The following is a 14,761-nucleotide window of genomic DNA, read 5'->3' as shown; positions in this document are numbered from 1 at the left end:
GGGGAATCGTCGGGAAGGAGAAGACAGAAGGAAATTGCTGGGGAAAAGGGAGACACACACCCCGAACGGTGGCTGGGGAAAGCTCCACACACTGCAGCCTGCATAGCCCAGCCCCAAACCCTCCAGCTCCCAAGTGTGTCCAGAGAAACTGCAAGGAGAGGGTGAGCTCTGTCAGTGGGACCCCCTGTGCACAGGGAGCCCACTCCTGGGCTGGCTGTGCCAGCTCCCTCCGGGACATCCAGCCCTGGGAACCTGGAGCGAGTGGAAAGCACAACTTTGCAAATGTGCCCGAAGCAAATGCAAAGAGAACTGGGGTGTGAAAAACAAAGAATGTTTATTTGTAGAAGAAAAGGAACAAGAATGAACTACACAACATATTTACATTGTCAGAATATTTGTAACAACAACAACAACAACAACAAAGTATAGAATCTATTTACCTAAGAACATACCTAACAAAACAATATGAAACATATTTACAGAAAACTTAAGCAAACTCTAAAACCTCTCTTGTGAAGACAACAACTCTAAAACGTATATACAGATGGGTGCATCTCCATCCAGGATGTGCCTCAGTCCTGGAAGAAAAACAAGTAGCACGGTCAGTGCAGTCAGGCATGGAGGGGTGTTCCATGTGCTGCCAGGCTGGGACACTGGCACAGTGGGACTCTGCTGCCAGAAGTGAGCCTGGCTGGGGCTGGGGGCTGTGGCCCAGGCACTGGAACAGGGCTTGTGTGGCCCAAAGCAAGCCCAGGCCAGGCCAGGGATGGCCACCAGAATCCAGTGCATGGGCTAGCATGTCCCTGAGCAGGGAGTGCCCAGCCCAGCCCCAGCCTGGCAGCAGGGGACCCACTCTGCCCGTGGGGAGCACCTGCCTGTTAGGCTGCTGGCATCGGTCTTCATCCCAAGACCATGTCCTCCTCCTCATCTTTTACATCCACATCCATCTCCTCAACGTGTTCTTCCCTTTCCACCTCCATTTCTTCCTCTCTGGTCTCCTCTCTCTCCACTTCCATGTCTTCTTCTCTATCAATCTGTATCCACCTCCATCTCTTCCTCAATCTCTTTCACATCTACCTCCATCTCTTCCTCTCGAGTCTCCTCTCTGTCCACTTCCATTTTCTCTTCTGTATTGATCAGTGCATCCAGCTCCATCTCCTCCTCTCTGTCTGTGACAGCCTGCAGAGGTAGCAAAATCTCCAAGTGGGGTCCCTTTCCCACACTATCCCACACAGCTCCAGCCCACCCAGGCAGTTGCGGGGTGTCCTAATCTATGGAATAGTGCCATACCTTCTTTGGAACAAATGCAGACATCTTGCAGGGATGGATAGTAAAATCCAGGAAATGGGAAGCTTTGGGGACTGCTGGGGGTATGAGGGAGCAGGTGAGAAGCAAGGTGACGGGTAGCCTTGGAGCAGGGTGAAGAGCGTGCTGACACAACGAGCCAAGGATTGTGTTGTGGCCATTGCTGGATGCTGGAAGTTCTAGCTGGAGCGTGCGCTGTGACATCACTGCCAGGAGCCCAGGCCCAGGCTGAAGTGGACAAGGGGGATGCTAGAATGATGGAATCCCTGGGTGACTGGGCTTGGAAGGGACTCTAAAGACCATCTTGTTCCAAGCTGAGCAATCTTCCCCCAGAATATTCCCCAAAGAAACCAACCAAACAAATCAATAAAAACCCAAATAAAAGCAAAGGCAATGAGAAGTTAGGATTAGTTGTGAGGATATCACAGCAGGCGCATGGCTGCTTCCTACAGGATCACCATCCAAAGCCACCTGGAACAACTTCTCCAAAATATATGCAACAGGAGAAATAGAAAAAGTGATCCATGGCAGCTTTGGGGGCAGCTCTGCATTGTGGTGAAGGATGAGCATGCAGTGGTACAGATGCAGCACTGCCCACCCTCCAGGCTGCTGTTTGCTCTGCTGAAAGACTCTTGCAGGACTGTGGCCCCTCTCCATGCAATGGAAATCATTGCCACAGCTCTCAGCTGAGGCACTGGCATTTCCAGAGCCAGATTCAGGCACAATCCTACTGCCTGCTGAGCATCTGGGAAAGATCCTGAGCATCTTCAGGCCTAGAAGCACAAAACAGCTCAGGCACTTCCTGAACTGGGTTTTCAGGGCAGCTTTCCATATCTCTGCAAGATTTCTTCATCCCTCAACACGTCTGACTTTATGTCCAATGATGCATTTGGGTTTCTTCCTTCCTCCTGTGTGCCCGTGAGTAACCTTCCACGTGGATGGAGGAGATTGTGTACAGGACAGTTGATTGCTGGATTGCCATTTGGCTTCACTGTCACTCAGTTGAACATGGTCCTCATCTAAGAAGGACTTCCAAGAAATGGGTAGGAGTTTTGGCTGTGAGAGGAGTAGAAAGCACATTTTCTACAGCAAATTGCCAGCTGATGCAGTTTCCCTGCCAAAATAGTGGTTCTCATTCATCTTCCTGGGAAGAATGTGAAGACCCATTCAGAGATGCCAGGTTTAGCTGGCCTTTGGCTTTGTGTACCTCATTTCACATGTCCAATTTCAAGGGTCATTAAAAGAGGCTCATGTTTGCCTTGCTACCCAGAAGTGCTGTAGGTATTTCCAGGAGAAAAGGAAAAACATCGCTGTCCTGTGGTGTGGTAGAAATGCCACCACAATTGTGAGTCTGTGAGCAAAGAGAGCCAGTGCTTTTTGGGGCTGCAGCAGCTGAGAGTGTGGCAGAGCGGTTTTGATATTCTTTGTAGAGTCCTGAAAACATTGTTCCCAAAACAATCTTTCTCTCCTGTCTTCTGTCCTAAACTGTGGAACAGAGAAAATGGAAAGGAGCAGAGGTTTGTTTCAATTGGCTTTTTTATTTTGAAGTCTTCAAATTGTGTCAGCTTGATGCACGATACTTTAGAAATTGGATGAGTAGCACCTATTTCATCCCAGCAGAGAGGTGGGATTGAAGACTTCCAACAACAGAAGTACTGGATGTGTAAGAGCTCAGGTTTCCACCTCTCACACCCTGGTATCTCGCTGGACTATTTGAAGCAGCCTCAGCCAGATACATTAAAATACTGCTCCAACCAACAACAGAGTGCAAATGTTCCACCAAATGGGCAAAAATAAGAAAAGTGGTTGGGCGGCAGCCCTTTCTGAAGAGCTCGTGTTGATTTTGCAAAGTCAGATGCAAACAAGTTTTGCCATATTTCTTTCCTAGAAAAATGTAGCTATTTGACAGAAATCGATCTCTGAGGCTGCTAAGTTTGGTATGATTTTAGATGTGGGAGGAATAGACCAGGTTGCAGAGAAGCTGTGATTGTCTGACCCTTGGAAGGGTTCAAGGCCAAGATCTTGGAGCAAGCTGGTCTAGGGGAAGGTGTCCTGAGTGTGCTGAGAGTTGGAACTAGAGGAGCTTTAAGGTCCCTTCCAAGCCAACACATCCTGGGAGTCCATGAAGAGAAACTTGGACTTTTCCTGAGATGCTGCCTTTGCAAGGGCAAGTCCCAAACACCCCAGGTAGTTTGAAATGGCCTGAGCAGAACCCAGCTGTGCTTTCTCATAGGTTGTCGCGGCGGTGGAGGTGGCAGGGGTGCCGCAACTCCCGGAAAAGAGCTCCGCGGTTGGACTGCCTGGGGCACAGACACGTCCTCTGCCCGGCGAGTGATTTCAGCTCAGCTCAGCTCAGCGGCAGCGTGCAGGCGACACGGAGGGAGAGAGCAGAGCGCTGTGTGGCGTTCCGCAGAGAACTGGCCTTTATTACAGCTGGGCCCTCGGCGAAGGGAGCCAGTGACAGCAGCTCTCTGGAACAGGGGAAAAACTGGGGTATTTATAGGGGAGGAGAGGGGCGGGGGGAAAACTGGGATACAGGTATCGGGGTGGGATGGCAGGGGAGAACACCAATGGAGTGTAACGGTTTAACATAACTAACTGAAAGATTGCTGGCAGTGATACTTTTCTCTCTCTTACAGAAAAGTGCCTTGCCTCCAAGGGAGGGCCAGGATGTTTGAATTAGCCGGTTTCCTGGCGCCCAGAACTGCCCCTTCTTTACTTCTTAAAAAGGCATCTCCCAGAGATTTGGCTAATAACTTCTTAAAACATGAACACATACATAGGAAAATAATAATAATAATTAGGAAAACCCAAAAACTGTTTTTGAGGAGGGAGGCAACCCATCCTTTGAGTCCCCAGCTCCCAAAAAGGTCTTCAAACCACTGGGGCTCCTTTTCAGTCTGGAGTTCCTGGAGCGCGTGTTGGAGTCTCTGGATGCGGGCGTGGATGCCTTCACTGGGGCAGGGAGGGTGACAGAGGGTTGGTGGCGCTGCCCATGGACAAGCACATGTGGTCTTGTTTAGAGTCTTTGCCAGGGTGATCCACACGTTCTCCTGGGGCTGTGCTACTACCCAGGCATCCACAGCTGACGTTTTCAGGAGTATCCAGATGGTCAGGAACGTCAGGAACTCAAGGATGGTTTAGCTCTCCATTTTCTATAACAAAGCATAAAAGATTAGCTCTTTTTTTGGGGGGTACTATTTACTTTTTCCCCTTCCTCTCCTGTCTTCCCCCTCTTTCTAAAAAAAATAACTACAAGTGAGGAACGGGTATTGGGGATGAGGTAGTTGTTTGCTGGTGGGGCTGTTTTGTGCACAGGGGACACATGACCAGACACCAGCAGCAGCACTGAGGTGCATTTTGGTGTAAACTGGCAATTTGGGTTAGGTAATGAGGGTAAGAAGGGGAAGTTTAATAATTGATATGTAAATTATACAACAAGAGAGTATAAAACATGTTCAGCTCAAAGCCAAGATGGGTCAGATTTGGGTCTGTGTACCCCTGACACCCAGATCCCTTAATAAAGCACCTGCATATAATCATTCTGTGATTATGAGTGTTCCTGAATGCCAACAATTTCATCAGATTTTACTGGAATTTTGTAGATTTTTGTGGAATTTTGTGGGATTTTGTGGGATTTGGAGGAGAGTTGAAGAATTTTGTGGAATATTTCTGGAATTTGGTGGAAATTGGAGGAGATTTTGTGAGATGTTTCTGGAATTTGGTAGGGTTGTGAGAATATTTATTTATTTTGTGGATTCTTCTGGAATTTTGTGGGATGTTTCTTGAATTTTGTGGGATTTTTTTTGGGACGTTGTGGAATTTTTTTTCAATTTTGTAGGATTTTGAAAAGACTTGAAGAATTTTGAGGGATTTTTCTTATATTTAGTGGAATTTCGTGGAGATTTTATGGGATGTGTCTGGAATTTGGTAAACTTTTGAGAAGCTTTAGGGAATTTTGTGGGATTTTTCTGGAATTTTATGGGGCTTTACAAGAATTTTGTGGGTTTTTCTGGAAATGTGTGGGACATTTACAGGATTTGGGAAATTTTGTGGGGTTTTTCGTGAATTTTGTAGACAATTGTTGAGATTCTCTGGGATGTTTCTGGAATTTGGTTGAGTTTTGAATAGATTTGAGGAATTTTGTGGGATTCTTCTTGAATTTTGTGGGATTTTTTCTTGAATTTTGTGGATTTTCCTGGAATTTTATGGGATTTTGAGAAGACTTGAAGGATTTTGAGGTATTTTTCTTAGATTTTGTGGACTTTTGTGGAGATTTTGTGGAATCTTTCTGGAATTTAGTAGGGTTTTGAGAAGATTTCAGGAATTTTGTGGGATTTTTCATAAATTTTGTGAGATTTTTCTGCAATTTTGTGGGATCTTGAGAAAATTTATAGAATTCTGTGAATGTTTCTGGAAGTTTGTGGGATTTTTTTGGGATGTTGTAGAGTTTCCTGAAATTTTGAAAAGACTTGAAGAATTTTGAGGAATTTTTCTGGAATTTTGTGGAAATTGGAGGAGAATTTGTAGGATATTTCCTGGAACTTGGTAAGGTTTTGAGAAGATTTCAGGAATTTTGTGGGATTTTTTAATATTTTGTGAATTTTTCTATTATTTTGTGGGATTTTGAGGAGATTTAAGGAATTTTGTGGGATTTTTGTGGAATTTCGTTGGATTTTTCAAGAGATTTAGGGCATTTTGTGAAATTTTTGTAAAATTTTGTAGGATTTTGAGGAAATTCTGGGAATTTTGAGGGATTCCTGTGGAATTTTGTGGGGTTTTGAGAAAATTAAAGGAATTTTTGTGAAATTTTGTGCAATTTGTGTGGAATTTGTTGGGATTTTGAGATTTTAACTTTTTTTAAAGGAATTTCATTAATTTTGTGGGATGTTTCCAGAATTTTGTGGGATTTTGAGGAGATTTAAATAATTTTGTTGGATTCTTGTGGAATTTTGTGGAAATTTTGCAGACTTTCGTGTACATTTTGTGGAATTTTGTGAGATTCATCGGGAATGTTTTAGGAATTTGAGAAAATTTAAATAATTTTGAGGGATTTTTGTGTGATTTTGTTGGATATTGAGGAGATTTGGGGAATTTCGTGGAATTTTTGTGGGACGTTTCTGGAATATTTTGGGAGGTTTATGGGATTTTGTGGGATGTTTTTGGGAGTCTGTGGGATGCTTTTGGGATTTTCTAGGATATTTCTGGAATTTTGTGGATTTTGAGGAGATTTAAATAGTTTCATGAGATTTTTTGGAGATTTATGGAATTTTGTGGAAATTTTCTCAGATTCTTGTCGAATTTTGTGGGATGTTTCTGGGATTTTGTGGATTTTTTCTGGAATTTTATGGGATTTTTAGAAGATTTAAATAAATTTGAGAGATTTTGAGGAGATTTAGGTTGTTATATTGTTGTGGTTTTAAAGCAGTAACTAAAAAATTACAGGAAAACTTACTTATTTCTTGCTGTGAGATGTGGATTAGAACAAGAGCAAAACAGGCTTAAAACTTCAAAGGAATAAAGAAAGTTTATTAACAAACTACAAGAATAAGAATACCAGAATAAACCTCCAGAAAACCCTTTTATCCTCCACTACCCAACCATTCTCTTGTTCACATGACAACATAGAGACAAAAAAAACCTTGGAACTTTGGTGTTTAAAACAGTCCCAATTCCTGCTAGAGTCTTTTCATCAGTCTTTGTAGAGAAACAGAAGTCTTCTTCTGCTGATCTATGGAGTTTTTCACGAGAAAACTATTTCTGTTATAGCTTTCTATTTTCCTGATGCCAGCTGCCCGGAAATCCTGTCACCAGTTCACTCCTCCCATTTCACATCACTCTGAGGTGTGTATGGGCCATGAGTCTAGGGATGTCATTTTTAAGGATGAGTTATTCAAAAGCAAAAGTTCTCTTCATCTGTCTCTGTGAGCTTCTCTGGAAAGAGAAGTTTTCTCTTTGCCTCTCAAAAGGCCACAAATCTTCAACTATTACTTCTCCCCACTCTGTTCCAGCACCTCACTGTATCACAATTACTTTCCCTGTTGCTCAAAATCCACACTTTGAACATTCCATTCCTCCCAATATACTCTGTCATGAATTAAAGGAGTTTTTTCAGGAAACTATTGTCCATCTCTATAGCTTTAACAGAAAAATATTTCAGTTTAATTAAAGCATCTCCTTATTCTCTACCTTTTCTGAAACTTAATTCTTTTCTTTACTGTCTCTAATAGTTTATAAAGTCTCTTCACATGTTGATTACTCTCTTTTTCTCTCTCTGGGTAAAAGGATTAATCTGCAAGTCTCATCTGGGTAATGAAAAGGTTAAAATCTTGCCCAGGCTTTGTAGATGGTTCTGTGATCTCTGCCGGAGCAGCGGCTGGAGCTGTGTGCGCTGGAAGATTCTTCATGGCTGCTCTGAAGAGTGTGGTCACTGTCTCAGCCCGCCACAGCTCAAGAGCTTTTTCTTTCTTTCCTGGGCAGTCTGTGGTGAATTCAGTCCCAGCAAAAACTGCAGCCGAGCCAGGGAGCGGCCTGGCCCGGCCAGAGCCCGGGGCAAGCCCCGCAGGCCGCATCTCCCGGCCGGCAGCCGCGGCAGGCCCAGCCCAGCCCCTGCCCGGGCCGCATGGGCTGGGCCAGGGATGGGAAGCCAGCTGGAGCTCAGTTACCTTTCAGAGCCAGGAAACCAAGAGACAAAGAAATTCCCAGCCTTAGGGCTTAAGGTGCTGTTCACAGGTTGATCTCACTTTTCAATGGTTAAAACTCCTGTCAATTTTTAGAAATGGCCAGCTGTTGGCGAGGAGACAAACTCCCATCAGCCTCCAGCAGTTTTAACTTCCTTTGGTGTTTCACTTTGTTTTCTTCAGTGCCAATCTATCACAACACCGTAGGACAACCTGGGCTGGAGAGGGCACAGGGATGGGCAGCAGCTGCAAGGCCCTGCCAGAGGCAACTTCTGCAGCCCTTTGGCCATGGCTGCTGGCCCTGGGCCTGAGGCCAGCAGGGGACAAGTGACCCTGGCAGCCCTGGGGCCTCATTGCCTCCTTGTCCCTGCTCAGCAGCCTGGCAGGGGCCGCCCCATGGTGCTGCCCTTGGCACTGCACATCCCCACATGCCAGTGGCTGGGGAAGAGCCCTGAGCAATGAGGGAGGAACAGCATCTGCCTTGCCAGGGGCTGGGGCTCAGCCCTTGGCCCTTGGCATTCCTGAAACACATCCAGCTTTGCTCAGCACCACAGACACCTTTCCCTTGCTTGTCCCCAGCTGCCATCAGGGCCTCCAGTCTTGTGCTCTGCCTGGAACCTGGGGACGCTTTCTCACTCGTGTCTCTCATTTCAACTACAAGAAACTTCAGTGTTTCCATCTGACTTTGAGCTCTTGAGAAGTTTCTGGAGCACACTCTGAGGGACTGAGTGGGATGCAAAGAGCCCCAAAGGCCCGAGAGGGTGATGAAAGTGCTGGTGCTGTGTCTGTGCTGCTGAGCTGGGCCGGGCTCCTGGCAAGGACAGCGCTGCAGAGAGACAGCTCTGACCAGGAGCAGCTCCTGAGCACAGCCCAGCAGGGCTGGGGCCCTGCCAGGGCATCTCAGGGACACAAGCAGGCCCAGACAGAGCTCCCAGGGGCTCAGCACTGGCAGGGGCTGTGCGATGTCCCAGAGGGGGCTGTGTCACAGCGGCACCTCTGGGACTGTGTCCTGGAGACCCAGAGCAGCTAGGATGTCAGAAAGGGGCTGTGTGACAGCTCCGAGTGGGTTGTGTGAGGTCACAGATGAGGCTGGGACATCACAGAGTTTGTTGTGTGAGGTCACTGAGCAGCTACAGCATCATAGAGGGTATTGTGTGACATCACAGAGCAGGCTGTGGCATCACAGAGAGGACTGTGACATTAGACATTAGATTCATGACATCACAGAGCAGGCTGTGACATCATGGCATGGCTGTATGACATCACAGACCTGGCTGTGAGATCAAAGTGTGTTCTGTGACATCACAGGGTGTCTGTATGACATCACAAAGAGGGCTAAGTGACATCACAAAGAGGGTGTTATAACATCACAGAGCTGGCTGTGACATCACAGAGGAGGGTGTGAGGCCATTGAGGAGACTCTGCCATCATAGAGGGTGGCTCTGTGACATCTGAGAATGGTTTGTGACATCAGAATGTGGCTGTGTAACATCATAGAGCAGGCTGTGACATCACAGTAGACTGTGACAATATCTGCTGTCTTTGTGACATTACAGTCTTCTGTGACATCACAGCACAGCTCTATGACATCACAGGATGACATCCCAGAGTTGTCTCTGTGACATCACAAGGGCTGCCCAGAGTGGGCTGTGACATCACAGGGGGCAGTGTGACATCACAGGTGTCTGTGTGACATCACAGAGGGCAGTGTGACATCACAGGTGTCTGTGTGACATCACAGAGGGCAGTGTGACATCACAGGGGGCAATATGAGGTCACTGGGGAGGTCACTCCACCCCAGCCCCCCTCACAGTTCCCCCCAGAGAAGTCCAACGCTGCTCTTGCACAGCGGGGTCCCCTGTCCCCCCGGGTTTCCCCACCCCCGGTGCCGCAGCCTCCCCCAGAAGATGTTCCACCAGATCGACCCCAGAGCCTGACACAGGGACGGGGCTGGGGCCGTGGGGGTGGGACAGGGGGACAGGGACCTCCCGGCAGCATCCCTGTGTCCCCCCAGGACCAGAGCCTGGGCCAGGGCTCCTTCACCCTGTCACCAACGAGGGCTTGAGAGCGCTTGAAAAATCCCCGGCAAGGGAGCAGCAAAACCCAGATTTAATATTAAGTGACAGCAGCAAAAAGTTCCTTGGCAAGAGTCACTCTGCTCCTGACTGGACACTTCAGGCACAGCAAGGAAACAAAGCAACAACAAAACCAAACAAAATTCAGGCAATCCAACCAGAAATGAACCCAGAACTGTCCATGTGTGTGTGTGTATGTGTGTGTGTGTCTGACAAAAAGACAGTGAGGGCAAGGATAAAAGGAATACGGCCTAAAAGCTTAACAGAGCTCAAACTTAACAGGACTTAACCTATACCTTAACCGTAATTGATACCTTCAACTTCACAATTTAACAAAAGATCAGCACTTTACAATATTTATACTAACTTATAACCTATGACTTCATGATTTAGTAGAGGAAAAACACTTAACATTATCAAACATAACTTATAACTTCTATTAAATGTAACAACATAACAAGAGAACAATTCTTAGCAGCATTTAACTTAGTTTATACCTCGTGACTTAACCTCACTCACAGGCCTGACTGACTCAGATCTCCAGGGCACTCCAGCCCCTCTGAGAGCACCATTTCTGCCACATTTACCAGGGCACAGCACTGGTGTGTGCACACAGACACAAAGAGGCAGTGCAAGGCAGCTGTGAGAAATTCCCCTGCAGGGCAGGGAAATGCTCCCTGCGGATGCTTTGGCATCTCCCCAGCGGGTGAGGGGATGAGCCTGGAGGAGTGGGGGGATTGGCCCAGGTTCTGTTGTTGTTCGGGGATGCCCCGAGTGCAGCAAACGAGAGAGTTCCTGGCTCGCAGAGGCCCCACTCCGAGGGAGGTGGCTGGCCCAGGAGAGCTGCAAGGGGCTCCTTTTGGAGCGCTGTTTGTAGGGCCCCAAGAGAGGGACTTCAGGCACAGCAATGTTTCAACCTGGCCACACTTGGCATCAACAGCTTTCTTTGCAAGGCTGAGAACAGGGATGTTGTGGCACAGAGGGAACAGAAACAGTTCCCAGGGCTGCTCCTGAAGCAAGCAGGAGCTGGTTGGCAGCAGCAGTGCCTGGGAGCAGACAGGGTTTCTGATGAGCTGCAGAGGAGCTGAGCCCAGGAGCTGAGCCCTTGGCCAAGGCCCAGGCCCAAGGAGCATTTCTCAGCTGGCAGGGCAGCCTGAGAAGAGGAGGGGGGAATGCACCAGCACAGGGCCCATGGAACCAAGGGACCATTGTGACACTGTGGGGCACCATGGAATCATGGAGACCACTGTGACATTGCTGGGACTCATGGAACCATGGAGAGACCATTAATTCACTTCACAGCCTCAAGGAACCAAGGGGCCATTGTGACACTGCGAGGCCACATGGAACCAGTGAGTCCTGCACGCTCACCCAGGCTGAGATGGACACTGCTGGTTTCTCTGGCAGGCTCTCTAAGCCCAGCCCAGCTCCCTCCAAGCTGTCCCAGCTGCCCTGAGCTCTCAGCAGCCCCCAGGGCCTCTCCCCAGCACAGCCCAGCCGGCTCTGGCCCCACAGCTCTGCTCAGGGCAGGCTGCTCTGGGCACTGCCCCATGGCCTCAGCCCCTCTGCAGGGCACAGCAGCAGCTGCAGCTCAGAGAGGCCTCAGCCCCAGCCATGGGGGAAAGTGCTTAGTCAAGGGAAAAGGAGGCTCCCTGGGTGCCCTGCTCCCCTCTCCCTGAGGTGCTGAGAGCTCTGCAGCCCCTCCTGCCATCTCATCTGCTCAGGCCAGCACAACAGCCCTGGCCTTGGGGCCCTCAAGAGCTGCTCCTGCTCCAAGTCCAGGGCCCATCCCAAAGCTGGGATAGCCAGAAATCTGTGTCCAATCCTGTTCATTCCTGTTGTGATGATGAGGGATCCTCAGCCACTCTGAGGCTGTTGATCAATTTTACTATTCCAGAGGCCACCTCTTTCTTGGGCTCATGGAATCAAGAGGCCCTTGTGTCACTGCAGAGCCTTGTGGAACCATGCAGAGCACTGTGACAGAGCAGGACCTCGTGTCATGATGGGGCCATTGGGACACTACAGGGCCCCATGGAACCAAGGGGCCAGTGTTGCACCTCAGGGACTCATGGAATGAAGGAAACATGTTTGACACCATGGTGCCCTTGGGACCATGAGGCCCAATGGTGACACTGGAACCAAGGAGAGCATTGCTGCACTGTGAGACCTCATGGAACCAAGGATCCACTGTGACACTGTGGGGCCTTGGGGGACCAAGGCGCCATTGTGACACTGCGGGGCCCAAGGATCCACAGGACTTTGTGACACCAAGGGGTCCCATGGAACCAAAGGGACATTGTGACCCTGGGAGGCCTCATGGAATCATGGAGACCATTGTGACACTCCAGGGCCCCATGGAACCATGATGACACCAAGTTGGTGTGCTGGGAGTTTGATGTGCTGCAGGGTAGGAGGGCTCTGCACAGGGACCTGGACAGGCTGGATCCAGGGGCCAAACTCAACAAGGTGAGGTTTAACAAGTCCAAGTTCCAGGTCCTGCACTTTGGCCACAACAACCCCTGCAGTGCTCCAGGCTGGGGACAGAGTGGCTGGACAGCAGCCAGGCAGAAAGGGACCTGGGGCACTGATGGACAGCAGGCTGGACATGAGCCAGCAGTGGGCCCAGTGGCCAAGGAGGTCAATGGCCCCTGGCCTGGATCAGGAATGGTGTGGCCATCAGGAGCAGAGCTTCAGTGCCACCCCTGACTTGTCCCCAGCTCTGCACACAGACATTGCTGCTGCAGCTCCAGAGAAGGGAACAAAAGGCAGATCTCTGGAGAAAACTTTGCTGGGAGACCCTTTAGTTCCTTTAAAGCCACCCAGAGTGCAGCCCCTCGTGGCCACAGGGAAGGTGGAAAGAAACAAAATGAGAAATGGCACAAACAATGACATTTATTTGTGGACAAGATTTAAATGTAAAACAAAGAAAAAGAATCTCCAAAATGAAAACAACAAGAACTATCAAAGATTACTTTTATTACAAGTGATTTGCAGAAACGGGCCAGCAGTTTAATGTTTTTGAAATTGTCCAGTCATCAGTGTCCACACTGCAGCCTTGAGCTCCTGGTTCCTCAGGCTGTAGATGAGGGGGTTCAGGGCTGGAGGCACCACTGAGTACAGAACTGACAGTGCCAGATCAAGAGATGGGGAGGAGATGGAGGGAGGCTTCAGGTTGGCAAATGTGCCAGTGCTGACAAACAGGGAGACCACAGCCAGGTGAGGGAGGCAGGTGGAAAAGGCTTTGTGCCGCCCCTGCTCAGAGGGGATCCTCAGCACAGCCCTGAAGATCTGCACATAGGAGAAAACAATGAACACAAAACAACCAAATACCAAACAGACACTAACTGCAAGAAGCCCCAGTTCCCTGAGGTTTGAGTGTGAACAGGAGAGCTTGAGGATGTGTGGGATTTCACAGAAGAACTGGCCCAGGTCGTTGCCCTGGCACAGGGGCAGGGAAAATGTATTGGCTGTGTGCAGCAGAGCATTGAGAAAGGCACTGGCCCAGGCAGCTGCTGCCATATGGGCACAAGCTCTGCTGCTCAGGAGGGTCTCATAGTGCAGGGGTTTGCAGATGGACACGTAGCGGTCGTAGCACATGATGGTCAGGAGGAAATATTCTGATCCAATGAAGAACAGAAAGAAAAAAACCTGTGCAGCACATCCTGTGTAGGAGATGTCTCTGGTGTCCCAGAAGGAATTGTGCATGGCTTTGGGCACAGTGGTGCAGATGGAGCCCAGGTCAGTGAGGGCCAGGTTGAGCAGGAAGAAGAACATGGGGCTGTGCAGGTGGTGGCTGCAGGCTACGGTGCTGATGATGAGGCCGTTGCCCAGGAGGGCAGCCAGGGAGATGCCCAGGAAGAGGCAGAAGTGCAGGAGCTGCAGCTGCCGCGTGTCTGCCAATGCCAGCAGGAGGAAGTGGCTGAAGGAGCTGCTGTTGGACATTTGCTGTGGCTGCACATGGGGACCTGTTCATGAAGAAAAAGAACAGTGACAAGTCAGGAGAGGCTGGGACTCACCTTTGTTCCTGCTCTGGCAAAACCTTCACCCAGGTCCCTGCCTGAGCTCCAGCTGTGCTGGGTGTGCCAGGAGCAGCCAGGCCTGTGCCTGGGGGCTCTCCAGGTGCCATCCCTGCCCTGCTGCCCTGGGTTTGTGGCCATGGGGCAGAGGGACAAGGCTGGATAGTCAGGATTTGTCAGGGGAATCACTCCTAATGCAGAAAGGCTTGGTAGCACCTGCACACACAATTCTAAAGTATGGCAGGAATTGGTTTTAGGAACTGTTCTCCTGCCCACACATCATTCCTGGTTCTCTGAGGTCAGAAATAACCAGCATTTCTGCTGCACTCAGAGTTTGCCATTGAGAGATGTGAGAGGCAAAGGATTCCCTGTGGCTTAGGGAAGGTGAGGGGCTGGATGGGCTTGTTCCCAACTGCCCTGGGTTTGCACCTTTGGCTGGAATCAGAGCACAGTCACACTCCTGTGTCACCCTGGCACAAACCAGACCCTGCCCAGGGCAGAGGGATCCCTGAATGTCTCACCCTCTCTAAAGGTCTCTGGGCAAGGTCTCAGCACCCCTCTCTGCCAAGGACACTCACGGCTCCCTTGGCAAAGCCAACAGCATTTCCTCAGCTGTGACATGTCTGCCCTTCCCTGTGGGACATTCAGGGAACTCCAAGAGGCTCTGGCATAGATTTGCAGCCAG

At 49.2% G+C, this 14,761-nt stretch overlaps 1 protein-coding gene across 1 annotated transcript; it reads right to left on the bottom strand.

Moving 5' to 3' along the window:
- Nucleotides 1-13,069: 13,069 nt before the first annotated feature.
- LOC111942969 (olfactory receptor 14J1) lies at nt 13,070-14,019 on the bottom strand. Its single transcript, XM_023946021.2, has one exon. It carries the CDS (start codon nt 14,000-14,002, stop codon nt 13,070-13,072), a length of 933 nt encoding a protein of 310 aa, XP_023801789.2. The 5' UTR covers nt 14,003-14,019.
- Nucleotides 14,020-14,761: the final 742 nt, after the last annotated feature.

The sequence above is a fragment of the Cyanistes caeruleus genome, unplaced genomic scaffold (genome assembly GCF_971803275.1).
Source record: "Cyanistes caeruleus unplaced genomic scaffold, bCyaCae1.hap1.1 HAP1_SUPER_29, whole genome shotgun sequence".
NCBI classification, from domain to species: domain Eukaryota; kingdom Metazoa; phylum Chordata; class Aves; order Passeriformes; family Paridae; genus Cyanistes; species Cyanistes caeruleus.
This window is presented reverse-complemented; position numbering and strand designations above follow the sequence as displayed.